The 13132-nt window shown below is 38.9% G+C and overlaps 2 protein-coding genes across 2 annotated transcripts; one reads left to right on the top strand and one right to left on the bottom strand.

The window, feature by feature from the left end:
- Positions 1-3490: 3490 nt before the first annotated feature.
- LOC143642222 (olfactory receptor 1468-like) lies at positions 3491-6943 on the bottom strand. Its single transcript, XM_077110473.1, has 2 exons — positions 6933-6943; positions 3491-4448 (listed from the first exon to the last, which is right to left on the bottom strand). Exons 1-2 carry the CDS (start codon positions 6941-6943, stop codon positions 3491-3493), a joined length of 969 nt encoding a protein of 322 aa, XP_076966588.1.
- Positions 6944-10774: 3831 nt separating this feature from the next.
- On the top strand, positions 10775-11716 carry LOC143386983 (olfactory receptor 1). The gene has a single exon (XM_076841713.2). The coding sequence runs from the start codon at positions 10775-10777 to the stop codon at positions 11714-11716; it is 942 nt and encodes a 313-aa protein (XP_076697828.2).
- The last annotated feature ends 1416 nt before the right edge of the window (positions 11717-13132 follow it).

Raw genomic sequence — 13132 nt, 5'->3', positions numbered from 1 at the left:
CCCTCTCTCCCCTGCTCAGGCACGCACCTAGCCCCCACTCCTGTCCCAATTAGCTAGTAGAAATAGGTCCCATTATATCCTGTCCCACCAGCATATAAGACCTAAACATCTGTTATTATGGGTTGAATTGTGTCACCCAAAAAGGTATGTTGAAGTCACAACCCACAGCACTTGTGAATATGCCCTTATTTTGTATTTTGTATTCAAGTTAAAATGAAGCCATGGTGGTGAACTCTAGTCTAATATAAGCAATGCCCATTTAAGGAGAGAGAAAAAAAAAAAAAGCTTTGTGAAGGCAGAGACACAGAGAGCGCACCATGTGATGCTGAAAGCAGAAAACAAAGAAATAGAGTTACCAGCTAAAAAAACCTCCAGCCTGATGTCTACCCCTAGAGCTGTGCAGATGCAAGGGAGGGTCTGCTCAGTCTTATGGGGACCAAGGCCCTGCTGACACCTCACTTTGAACTTCTTTTCTCTGGAACACAGAGAAAATAAATTTCTATTATTTTAACTGCCAAATATAAAAGAAGCAGACTATACCATTTTGCACTATACATACAATATTCCTTTGAATATTGTTGTCAATTGTTTTTTTTAATCTCCATGTGGTTGTTAAGGTAACACCAGTTTTTATCATAGATAAACTCTGAAATCTCAGTGTCAAACTACAACAAAAAAAGTATTAGTGACAAGACAAAGGATTAATATTTAAATTAAATCAATTTCTTTTATACCAGAAAAATCTAACAAAAAATGAATCTTATATTCAATTGCACTGAAAACTAGGTGCAAGAACTATAGGGAGGAAAAAAACTATCTTCTGATAGATACAAAAGAATATCACAATAAAAGGACACATAGACACTTCAGAAAGCTTGTAACATTTAAAAATATTTTTTCATTTTTATTTTCATTTATATTAAACTGACAGAAAAAACTCATGAAAATTGTACATATTATCAGGACAGCTTGCAACATTTTGACAAATGTAAATATTGTATAATGTTTAAATTAAGTTTTCTAAGTCCTCAAACATTTGCCATTTCTTTATGGGGAAAATATTAAAAAAAAATTTTTTTCCAGCTTATTGAAATGCACAGTACATTATGGTAACCTATCAGCCAAATAGCACACTGAACTTCTTGTTCCTACCTTACTGTAACTATGTAGCCATCGATCTGAACTATAAAAACATTATTCACAAATTTTTAACATATACTATACATACCATTTCATTCACTGATTTAAAGTGTACATTTAAATAGTTATTTTTGTGTATTTTCCCAGATTGGTGCACCCTTCACCACAATTTTAAAACCTAATCATTACCCCAATTAATAACTACTCTTTATTTCTCCATATGTACAAATACTCAGCAGTTTGCAACAACATCATGAGCCAATGATAACAATCCAGACAATGTACATCTTTATTATTTTCCTAGACTTAATATTTCATATGAATAGAATTATACAATATATGGTCTTTACAGCTGCCTTATTTCAATTAACATATTGTTTTCAAGGTACATGTATGTTTTTTCATTTATTTTATAGGTGCATTAAATTATATAGAATAGTGAGATTCATTGTTATGTATGCATAATATAATTTGGTCACTTTTGTTCCCCAGCTCAAGGTACATTTATGTAATAGTATGTATCAATATTTTATTTTGTTTCTGGATAACTACATAGAAGTTATGTGAATCAAGAAACAGAATGTAGGATAAAGAATATATGTGAGTAGATAATGGAGCTCAAATTTGTGTGACTCAGAAATCATCAAGTGAAGATGTCCATTGAAAAATGAGGATAAAAACTATTATGTTTTGATATGGAGAAGGTCTGGGCTGCAGAGATGTGGAGGTCAGTGCCATTTAATAGAAGTTGAAATGATACAGTTGGTTGTCATCATTTGCAGGAGACAAGGAAACTCATGAGCCAATGATAACAATCCAGACAATGTACATGTAGCTCACGTTGGAAAGTGTAAGGCTGCATATTCTATTTCTGAGGTGGGGGAGAGATGAGAAGAACCCCCACAATCAAATATTTTGCAGTCTTAAACAGGTTCAGTACTGACACATAGTAGAGCATCGGCATGTTCAAATTCCACATTTTTCAATCTTTGACCCATATTAAGATTCCCTTTCCTTCATGGAATCATTACAGGAGAAGATCATTGATGTAAAGTTTATTGATTGATAAAGATCTATAGATAAAGATAGTTAAGATCATTGATGTAAGAGCATTGATGTAAAGTTTATTGATAACTTGTAAAACCAAGGAGGGAAAGGTGATCCTTGAAGAGTGAGGTTGAAAAGTGTGTGGGCTCTGTCTCATCCAGCGAGGAGGTCCACAGAACAGGGTAGAGGACAGTGTGGCTCCAGAGTCACTAATCAAGACCTCTGGAGACCAAGCAGGAAGCAGGTCTGATTTTATTGCACAGTTACCATGTATATATACTGAGGCAGTAGCTAAGCAGATTACAGGCAGCCATCAATGCAATTCTGCTAACTGCCCTTGCAGCGACCAATTGAGGAGTGGGCCATGGTGCAAGCACAGGGACTACAACCCTAATGCCCAGGGTTGTGCCTACGGGGTAAGCAGCCTGCCGCTTACATGCCTGGCACAAAGGGAGTGGCCTGCCGCTCAGACACTTTTAACGTATGCCATGTATGCAGTACTCCATGCACTTGTCCCCACAGAAAAACAGACTCAATAGCACTTAGCGCCTCAAGGGGACTTCGTTTCTAGCAAATACAAACTAAACTGCTGGAACACAGTAAATGGAAATTTTATTTTAAGTACAGATTGGGTACAAAAGAATAATGCAGAAAATGGAAAGAAGGTAGAAGTAATAAAGGTTAGGAGAATGATGTGAACACTTTCTGAGAAAGAGATAAGTAAAGACTTTCTATTCAGGGATAAAAAGTTCCATTTAGAAGAGCAAGCATTGGCCTGAGTTGTTTAAATCTTGGCATTGACCTGGGATAGCAGTATATCACTTTAAAAAAAAAAAAGTTATAGTTTTGGGGCTGAGGCTGTAGCTCAATGGTAAAGCACCTGCTTTGCATGTGTGAAGCCCTGGGTTTGATCCTCAGCACCACATAGAAATAAATAAATATACTGTGTGTCAATCACAACTAAAAAAATTTTTTTAAGTTATGGTTTTAAAAAAGGAACACATGGTAAATTATCAATTTAACAGATAGAAATTTCAATTAAAATATTTAAATTATGCTTCCAGGGTCAGCTAGAATTAACAAGCAGAAAACCTTCCTAGCAGGTTACTGATAAAAAGCTTTACATCAACTACCCATCTCCACTTCAGCTCTTTTGTTTTCACTTCAGATTTTTAACACTGGAAAATTATGTGATATTTTATTTGAAAAGAAAACTTTGTGATGGGAAGAAAGAACTGCAATAATATTCAAATATACATCACAATATTTATACTGGACAAAACTGTGTACCCTATTGCAAGAGTTACCATGATACAGAGAATAGAATTGTCTTCTTACAAAAGACTCTTCTTAGGGCTCCCTTCATGTCTCTGTTCCTCAGGCTATAGATGAAGGGGTTCAGCATGGGAGTCACCACTGTGTACATCAGAGCCATGACAGTGTCTTTCACAGTAGAATTATTAGCTGATGGACATAAATAGAGACCAATAATTGTCCCATAGAACAGTGACACCACAGAGAGATGGGAGCCACAAGTGGAGAAGGCCTTGTGGATACCACGAGCAGAAGGGACTTTGAGGATGGAGGAAAAAATTTGTACATAGGACCCAAGGATGAGTAGAAATGGGGTGACAATAACAAGTCCTCCCATGATAAATATCACCAGTTCATTGACATGAGTGTTGGAGCAGGCCAGCTTCAGTAAAGCAGATATTTCACAGAAAAAGTGGGGGATCACATTGTCCGAACAGAAAGACAATCTGACCACAAGCAGGGTGTGCAATAGGGCATGGAGCATGGTCAGCACCCAGGATAGCACCACCAGGGAGAGACAGAGCTTGGGGCTCATGATGGTGGTGTAGTGCAGGGGGAAGCAGATGGCCACATAGCGGTCATAGGCCATGGCCACAAGGAGGAAGCTCTCCAGGTCTGCAAAGCACAGGAAGAAGTACATTTGAGTCAGGCAGCCTGCATAGGGGATGGAGGGAACTTGACTCTGCATGTTCTGCAACAGTTTAGGAATGGTCACAGAGGAAAAGCAGAGGTCAGAGAAGGACAAATTGCCGAGAAACAAATACATGGGTGTGTGCAGATGGGAGTCCAGGTGAATCAGGATGATGATGAGGAGGTTCCCCAGGACGGTGGTAAGATACATGGCCAGGAACAAGGCATAGAACAGGTTCTGGTGCTCTGGTTGGATGGGCAGGCCCAGGAGGAGGAACTCTGAGACGGGAGTTTGGTTCCTTCCTGTCATGCTCTGTCTACTGTATCTTTTTTTAAAAAAAGAAAGACTTGGTCCCTTAACAATTCAAATAAATGAACATTTTTCTCTTATATGTGATCTGGTACTCATTCTACAATAACTGATCCCACCTTGATTACAATAATTATTATCTTTAAAATCTAATTGTCCATCATCTTTATAATCATTAATGCCTTTTTCTTAACTTCTTTGTAACATGTTTGAATATTCCATCCTTTCCTAAACACTTACCTATTGGTTTCTGAGACAAAATGCATTACTTTTTTACATACATGCCTGTCTGGTAATCCTAGGGAACCATAATTGGCTCCTGTTCTATCAGTAACTTGTATGTTGATATTCCTCATGGATTTTGCTAAACCCTATCTTATCATAACTCTATATGGAACTCTCCTAATAAACCTGACATGCTCCAATGGCTTATATCAGTATTTAAAACTCAGACATGAAAGCTGGGGATATAGCACAGTGGTGAAATGCTCATCCAACATGCACAGGGCCCTAATGCAATCTTCAGCACCTAAAAAAAAAATAATCAAGTAAATAAAAATAATAACCAGTAAATAAAACTCAGGTATAGACATCCCTAACCTATAAATTTCTATATCCCATAACAATTGTCTTCCATTCAATGAATCATAGGCTCCTTAAGCTCAACAGGTCCCTAATGAAACTCATCAGATTGTACTTCCTCTTTACCTCTCTCTTCCTCCTCTACTCTCATATTTTAAAAAAGGAATGCAGCATCAGATCAGAAGTCGTGAATTGTTTCATTCATCTTTTCTCTTACCGTCAACTCCAACACACCACGTCATGTATATTCTACACTTTGTTCTCCTGCTACTTCATCCACTTCTTATCACAAGGCCAAGTTCCTCATCTACAATGGCATCTCATCTCACCTGGATTATGGAAGCAGTTTCTCAAGTCTTGTCCCTCATAGGGAAAATTGTGCACCTGGTTTCTCAGAATGCTGAGTCCCTTCTGAGTGAGTAGGATGATCTCTTGAGTCAGGAGTACATGCTGGGATCACAAATTGGAGACATCACCTGGTAGTGTCACTGCTGACCCATCAAGTCTGATCTTCTCCTGTGGTAAAATCCATCATTCACATCCTGCACTGACATAAGAATCACATATGGCAGTGCTTATAAACCTTAATAGATGTGCAAATACCTGGGGATTTCTTTTAAAAAAATTCATTCTGGTTCTATAGCTCAATTTCTACATATTAAATGAGCATCCAGGTAATGGCAATTCTGTGGTCAATAAACTGCATGTAAGTAGCAAGTACATACACTGCCATGAAAATACATATTACTGCCAAGTTCAGATAAAGTTAAATAATTATCTCTAAGAAGGGCTTGTGAAAAGATTTTTAAATCTCTGAAAGAAAATACAAAGAAGAAAGAGAAGAAGGAGGAGGAGAAGGGGCAGAAGGAGAATCAAAAATTACAACTTTCAACCCAAAATTTAAAAGCTGTTATTATTTTGAACTGACAGAATTGTCGATATTATTGCACAATAAATTATACCAATGAACATTATTATTAATAACACATAAAAATGTTGAACATTAGTCAAAGTATTAAAACCATGTGAGAAAGTCTTGGGAGGCAGAAAGATGGAAACTTAACAGACCTGAAAAATTATTCTGCAGAACACCACACAACCTGGGAGTTCAAGACAATCACGTTTGAAAGACAAGAATTCATTCACTCTGCTACCAATTCATCCAGGGTGGCTGAGGGTGACTCCAGAGCCCAACTCAGGATCCTTTCCCCTTTATTCACCAGAGACACAGGAAGTAACAGTCTCCATAGTCTTCACCTAACTGCACCATCCCTTCTCATTCTTCCCCTTCTACTCACAGAAGTCAGAGGAGCTCTGCATCCCATAGGAGTACCAAGGCTAGAACTCATTAAAGACAAAATAATTAGCCAGGACCTCTCAGAAACTAATTCTCCCAGAGTCCTGTAGTGGTGACTCATGACAGCCTCTATTCACACCAGACCATCCTTTGGGGAAAAGTGAAGATGCTGAGCAGCTCAGGACAGATGCTTTCTCATTGCCTGTGTGGGGAAGGGGCAGGAGACTTGTGTGGCTGCAGCCTACAATTCAGGAGGTGAAGGTGGATGGCTGCAGAAACTATGAAGTAATCAGGGACCACATTATGAATTAATCTTAGGAGTTTAAGAGTTTAGGTTTTATCCTATGAATAACAGGGATCCATACACCATATAGTGGTCTTTGAGTAGAGTACTGCCATGAAACTCGTGTTTCAGAAACATTGCAAGGATGGCAGAACCTGTTATTTCTCCACAGTCCCTAGGATAGAAAGAAATGGATTTAACAAGGATCAGACTTCTATGATTAAAGAACATGCAGATATAAAGAAATCACAAGAGTAAGAAAAAATAAACTTACCTGAACATGTTCAATCCTTCCTCGTGCAGATTTGAAAAATGGACCTTTGCATCACATTTGGCTCATTTTTATGAAAATCTTTAAGAAGCCCCAGCATGACCATCATCCCTTCCTCCATCTATGCCATGTCACTTCCCACTGCCAAGATTATTCTGGCCCTGTATTTGAATGTGAAGCCAGGTTTGGCATATATAATTCACTTTCCCACCATCCACTAGTTTTTAGCCATCATTTGCTGCAGGATCTTTACATAGTGGCACATTGCAACTTTCCATTGTAGGGACCTGAATCTTTATTGGTGCTCCTTTATTGGGATTTATACTTTTCATTAACATTTGTCATGAACTTTGAATTATAAAGTGGTACCCAAACAATTCTGCAAGATTTCAGATGTCACCTTCTCTATTCCAATTGTGTAGAGTAACAAAGTTTCCCCTTGGTGACCAATATCAACTACCCCACGAACAATAGCAACCCGCTGTTTGCACATTAGCTCACACCTGAAACAGAAAATAGTCAAATGATAGTCTAAAGGATGTTATGTCCCTTGGCAGAACATCATGTCCCTTCTACAAACTTCTAATGCACTGTTCTAAGTTTTCTCAGCCACTTATTTCAGTCAGTGTTGCAATGATCTCAACTGACTTCAGTGGCTACCATGTGAAAGCACTGCACATCTATCCTGCTCCATCTCACCACAACCTTTGCTTTGAGACATCTCTGGCTCCACAGAGCAGGATGTCATGGGGAATCTCCTCAGCACTCATATAAACATTAAAAATCTACCATCCATTTTCTGTAAACTGTTGTACAGAATGTGAGGTGTAGATTAAAATTATTTTTTTAAATATGGAAATCCAATTTTTCCAGCACCAAATATTAAAAAGACTCCCGTACCAGCTTTCCACCAGTACAATGAAATATCTAGCATAGTCAACTTATAAACAGGTTCATTTAGCTCACAGTTTGAGGAGTTAGAATGGCAAATGGCCTAGTGCAGCCTTGGTCAGGACAACCTTTGCATGATCACCTCATGGGATAGGGATGGCAGAGCACATGCAGCCGAAGAATAGCATCTCAAACTAGAATGGAGATTCCATGATCCATTTCAAATCATCCACAATGACCTGAGAACTTTTCACAAGTTCCTTCCACTTAACCACAGCAACTCCTAAACTGCAATACTGAGTCTAGGCCTTTATGTATGAGCCTTTGGCAGACAGCCAACATTAAAACATGGTAAATTAGCAAAGAAAAGGATTAACAACAATATCTAATCGTAATTTAGAACAATTAAAACAATATACTGTAACAAAACTTTCTTAGTGATCTCTCTCTCTATCCCTATCTCCCTAAAATATTTTTTTTTACTTTTAGTTGCATATTGACACAATAACTTTATTTTATTTCTTTATTATTTTTTTATGTGGTTCTGAGGATCGAACCCAGTGCCTCACATGTGATAGGCAAGCACTCTACCAATGAGACACAACCCCAGTCTCTCCCCCTAAAATTTTATTGTACTATATTTATTCTTCTTCTACCTGTCACACTGTATCATGATAAAGTGCCTACAGGGTAAGATAAAGTGAGGTTAATGACCTAGACTTTGTTCTGTAGCATTAGCTCCATAATATAATGCTCACCTGAAGGTTCACTTGAACCTTATCAAGTAAGTTTCATTATGTGAGGTTTACTTATTGCACAACAATGCAAAAAAGGGCAATCAGATGCCACTTGTATAAACTGCTATGCTCCTAAGATATTTCAAATCATTCACAGTCTAGTACTTGATTTATTTTTATGGATTATCCAACTATTTTTCTTCAAGTCCCCAATGTAGGCTCCAACAGCACAGGATTCAGGATTCCTATCCATTCCCTAAATGGGCAATGACTGATCATACATCCCTGGGCTCTCTATCCCCACCTTTCCCCAAAGTACAGTAGGGTGTGATCACTGGCTTTAATCAGTCACCATACAGGACTCTGAGGATTTGTCTTGAAGAGGTCCTGGATAATTACTTTGTGCCTAATGAGTTAGGCCTGAATCTGGACTCCCCTGGGATGTAGAGCCTCTCGGGCCCGTGGGTGGCTAGAAGGTGAGAAATGAGAAGGGATGGCAGAGAAGAGATGGCAGACACATGATGACTACAGAGGACGTTACTTCATATGATTGTAATGATTAAAGGGGAGCAAGATCTTGGGTCAGGGCCCCAGAGTCACCCTCAGACACCCTGGGTAAGTTGTCAATATGCCAGGTTGTATGATGTTCTGCCAGGTAAGTTTTCAGGTGTGACAACTTCCCTCTTTTCCATCAAGCTGCCTTCCAAGACTTTGCCACAGTATAAAAATATTTTGACTAAAGTTCATCACTTATAACACTTTTTATTAATAACACTGCTCATTAATGTTACTTACTGTGCAGTGAATCCTCAAAGATCACAGCATTTTGACATACCAGGCCTGTAAGACAGGGTTCAGTGCAGTAACAGTTCTTAAACTTTCTTTTATTTTATATTCACCTAAGGTGCTTTAAAAAGCTTTGCACAAGCCACTTCACAGAGATTCCAATTAAGTTATCTGAAGGTGCTCAGTAATCTGAGTTAAACGGCAATGTGTGTATTTGCTACTCAAGTGCAGTCCAGTGATCACAGTATTGACACCACTACGTGGGTGTTCATTTAAAATGTAGAGTCTGAGCTATAGCACCAGAACGAATGTCTTAATGATAGGCAATTTGCATGTGTGTTGAGTTTAGAAATACTGCCCTACATGATTCTTGTGTGCATCCCAGAGTGAGGATATTGGATTTAATGACCGAAGAAGAGGAAGCTCAGTGGATCATCTAAGAAAACGTCTGCAGCTGCTATCTCTGGTTTTGTGATCCCTGCACAGGTTCTTGACACAAAGATAGTCCCACAAACTCAAAAGGTAAGCAAAAGTCTGAGAAACCAGGTACATGATTTTCTCTTCATGTTTCTTCCCTTTATGATGCCAACACATGGTGTCCAAAGTCCAAAGGTACAAACTGTTAATGCAGTTCTGTTAAACACCATCAGCAGTGGGCTGGACTTCCCAGCAGTAGGACTCATTTATATCATTTAGTGAATGAGTTTCCCAGATCTTTTAATGTTCCTCCTCTGCATTTTTGATGACTTGGAGACAGATTGGGTTTTTGTTTGTTTGTTTGGTACTGGGGATTGAACCCAGAGGAGCTCAACCACTGAATCACATCTCCAGCCCATTTTTTATGTTTTAGTAGAGACAGGGTCTCACTGGGTTGCTTAGTGCCTTGCCAAGTTGCAGAGGCTGGCTTTGAACTTGTGATCCTCCTGCCTCACCTCCCAAGCTGATGAATTACAGAGACATGCCATCATGCCCCCAAATACTGAGCTTTATCCAAGGTTACCCCCCAAAAAGTGGCGTGTGATGTGTGTGTGTGTGTGTGTGTGTGTGTCTGTGTGTGTGTGAGAGAGAGAGAGAGAGAGAGAGAGAGAGAGAGAGAGAGAGAAAGAGAGAGAGAGAGAAAGAGAGAGAGAGAGAGAGAGAGAGAGAGAGAGAGAGAGAGAGAGAGAGAGAGAGACACCAATTACAGTTGCTAAGAATGACCACTCAGGCAGGGAAGAGAAAATTCAACACTCCTTTTGTGACAGAAGCAAACAGATAAGTATTTAGGAAAGAATGGGCTACTGAAACATGTTGAAAAGAAGATGAGAAAAAGTAATAAATGATCATAGAGATTAAAGACACTTGTAAGGTTATACTTATTGTGATGGTGGTGGGATCAACTATTGGAGGACATGTAAACACTGTATATGAGAAAAAAATGATCATTTTCACTTGGGTTTTTAAAGGGTCTTATTATTTCTCTTAAAGGTATTGGAGACAAATAATAATGGGAAAAAACCAAACTCTCATCTCAGAGTTCCTCCTCCTGGGCCTGCCCATCCAGCCAGAGCACCAGAACCTCTTCTATGCCCTGTTCCTGGCCATGTATCTTACCACCGTCCTGGGGAACCTCCTCATCATCACCCTCATTTGCCTGGACTCCCATCTTCACACTCCCATGTATTTGTTTCTCAGCAACTTGTCCTTCTCTGACCTCTGCTTTTCCTCTGTCACCATGCCCAAATTGCTACAGAACATGCAAAGTCAAGTCCCATCCATCCCCTATGCAGGCTGCCTGACACAAATATACTTCTTCCTGTTTTTTGGAGACCTTGGGAACTTCATCCTTGTGGCCATGGCCTATGACCGCTATGTGGCCATCTGCTTCCCCCTGCACTACACCACCATCATGAGCCCCAAGCTCTGTCTCTCCCTGGTGGTGCTGTCCTGGGTGCTGACCACATTCCATGCCCTGTTGCACACCCTGCTCATGGCAAAAGTCTCTTTTTGTGTGGACAACGTAATCCCGCATTTTTTCTGTGACATGTCTGCTATGCTGAAGCTGGCTTGCTCTGACACTCATGTCAATGAGTTGGTGATATTTATTGTGGTAGGACTCTTTCTTGTCTTCCCATTCCTACTCATTCTTGTGTCCTATGCAAAGATAGTGTCCTCCATTTTCAAGGTCCCTTCTGCTCGAGGTATCCGTAAGGCCTTCTCCACCTGTGGCTCCCACCTCTCTGTGGTGTCACTGTTCTATGGGCCAGTCATAATTCTATACTTATGTCCATCAGCTAGTAATTCTACTGTGAAAGATACTGTCATGTCTCTGATGTACATGGTGGTGACTCCCATGCTGAACCCCTTCATCTACAGCCTGAGGAACAGAGACATGAAGGGAGCCCTAGGAAGAGTCTTTTGTCAGAAGAAAATTCCCACCTATGTATGATGGAAATAACTGGGGTTTTATATCATTTTATCCAGTAAATCTGTTGATATTAATATTGGAATATTATTCTAGATTGTTTCCTACATCATGCTAACTTCTGATGAAATAGCATATCACATAATTGTTCAACAGGTAAAAGAGAGGAAGTTTAGCTGATTAGTTGGAAGGAGGTCTTGTTAACCTGGCTATGCCTTCCTGTTTGTCTTTTCTTGGTGATGCTGGGAAAGCACAGGGTAAGGACTACTGTTTTATGAGAACTCCATTCTTTACATTCTTAAGATACCCCTGTATTTTGTTATCTTGTCTCAAACACGCTTTGACTATGGCATAATTTTTAAATAGTGCTTCATAATCTTAGGTTGTTGCCCTGATAACATTTAAATATCTCAAAATCCAGGCTCCTTCTAATATCTCCTACATAATTTTTCTGCACAAATTTTGACATCATTCTATCACTTAACTTTCCTACATCCCTGATTTATTTTCATGTCTATGCTAATTTTTCTGCCCTTCCCTGACCCTAAATACATTTTCTAACCCTTTTTGTAATGCTGATAATTGCATAATTCTGTCTTTACCTGTAATTACATAAGGCAGGAACCCTATAAATTATTTCTCCAGGACTGGGCAAGGAAGTTTGAGATTGGTTCAGTTTTAAAGAATGCCTTTTTGCTTGGTATTTTGACTTCGCAAAATTTCCTGACATGTATGTTTTTATTATACATTCATGACAGTTCAAAGGAAGTAGAAAAGATACTCATTGTTTAGAATTGCAAAATAGGAAATTCATTGACTTTCCATGTCATCCAGAAAATCAGTTGTTCAGCCTGTGCAAGATCAGAGAATGATTCTGAGGTTTCTTTTGATTTTCTCCCACTTCCAAAAGAGGGGAGTAGCCATTCTTTTTTTTTTTTTTTTTTTAACTCAGCTCTCTATAGCATGGGTTGATTCCATTCTTCATTTATTTGTTTCCTTAGTTGTACTCTGTAGGTGATGGCATTCAAACCCATTTCTTTCCTCCGTTCAAATATCTGCTGACCCCACAACTATCTGAATGCCAGAACTTTCTCAAAAGCTCCCAGCAATTCTTTTACTTCCTAGGTATTCCTTTTATTCGAAACAATCTAGAATTGTTTTATCTAGTTATGTGAAGAATGTCATGGGTATTTTTGTAGAAATTGCATTGATGGAATGTATTGACATTTTAATTGGGACTGAACTGAATCCATATATCACTTTGGGTATTATGGACTTCTATTTTAAAATATTTTTTAAATGTATGTATTGTAATTACAAACTGTTTGGACCACTTAAAATATTGATTTTTCAATCCATGAATATGGGATGCTTTTTTCCTTTCTTTCTTTCTTTCTTTCTTTCCTTCCTTCCTTCCTTCCTTCCTTCTTTCTTTCTTTC

Source organism: Callospermophilus lateralis, chromosome 11 (genome assembly GCF_048772815.1).
Source record: "Callospermophilus lateralis isolate mCalLat2 chromosome 11, mCalLat2.hap1, whole genome shotgun sequence".
NCBI classification, from domain to species: domain Eukaryota; kingdom Metazoa; phylum Chordata; class Mammalia; order Rodentia; family Sciuridae; genus Callospermophilus; species Callospermophilus lateralis.
This window is presented reverse-complemented; position numbering and strand designations above follow the sequence as displayed.

Bases quoted from the DNA above. Each gene is read 5' to 3' on its own strand.
- LOC143386983 (XM_076841713.2), top strand. From the start codon at position 10,775: ATGGGAAAAAACCAAACTCTCATCTCAGAGTTCCTCCTCCTGGGCCTG.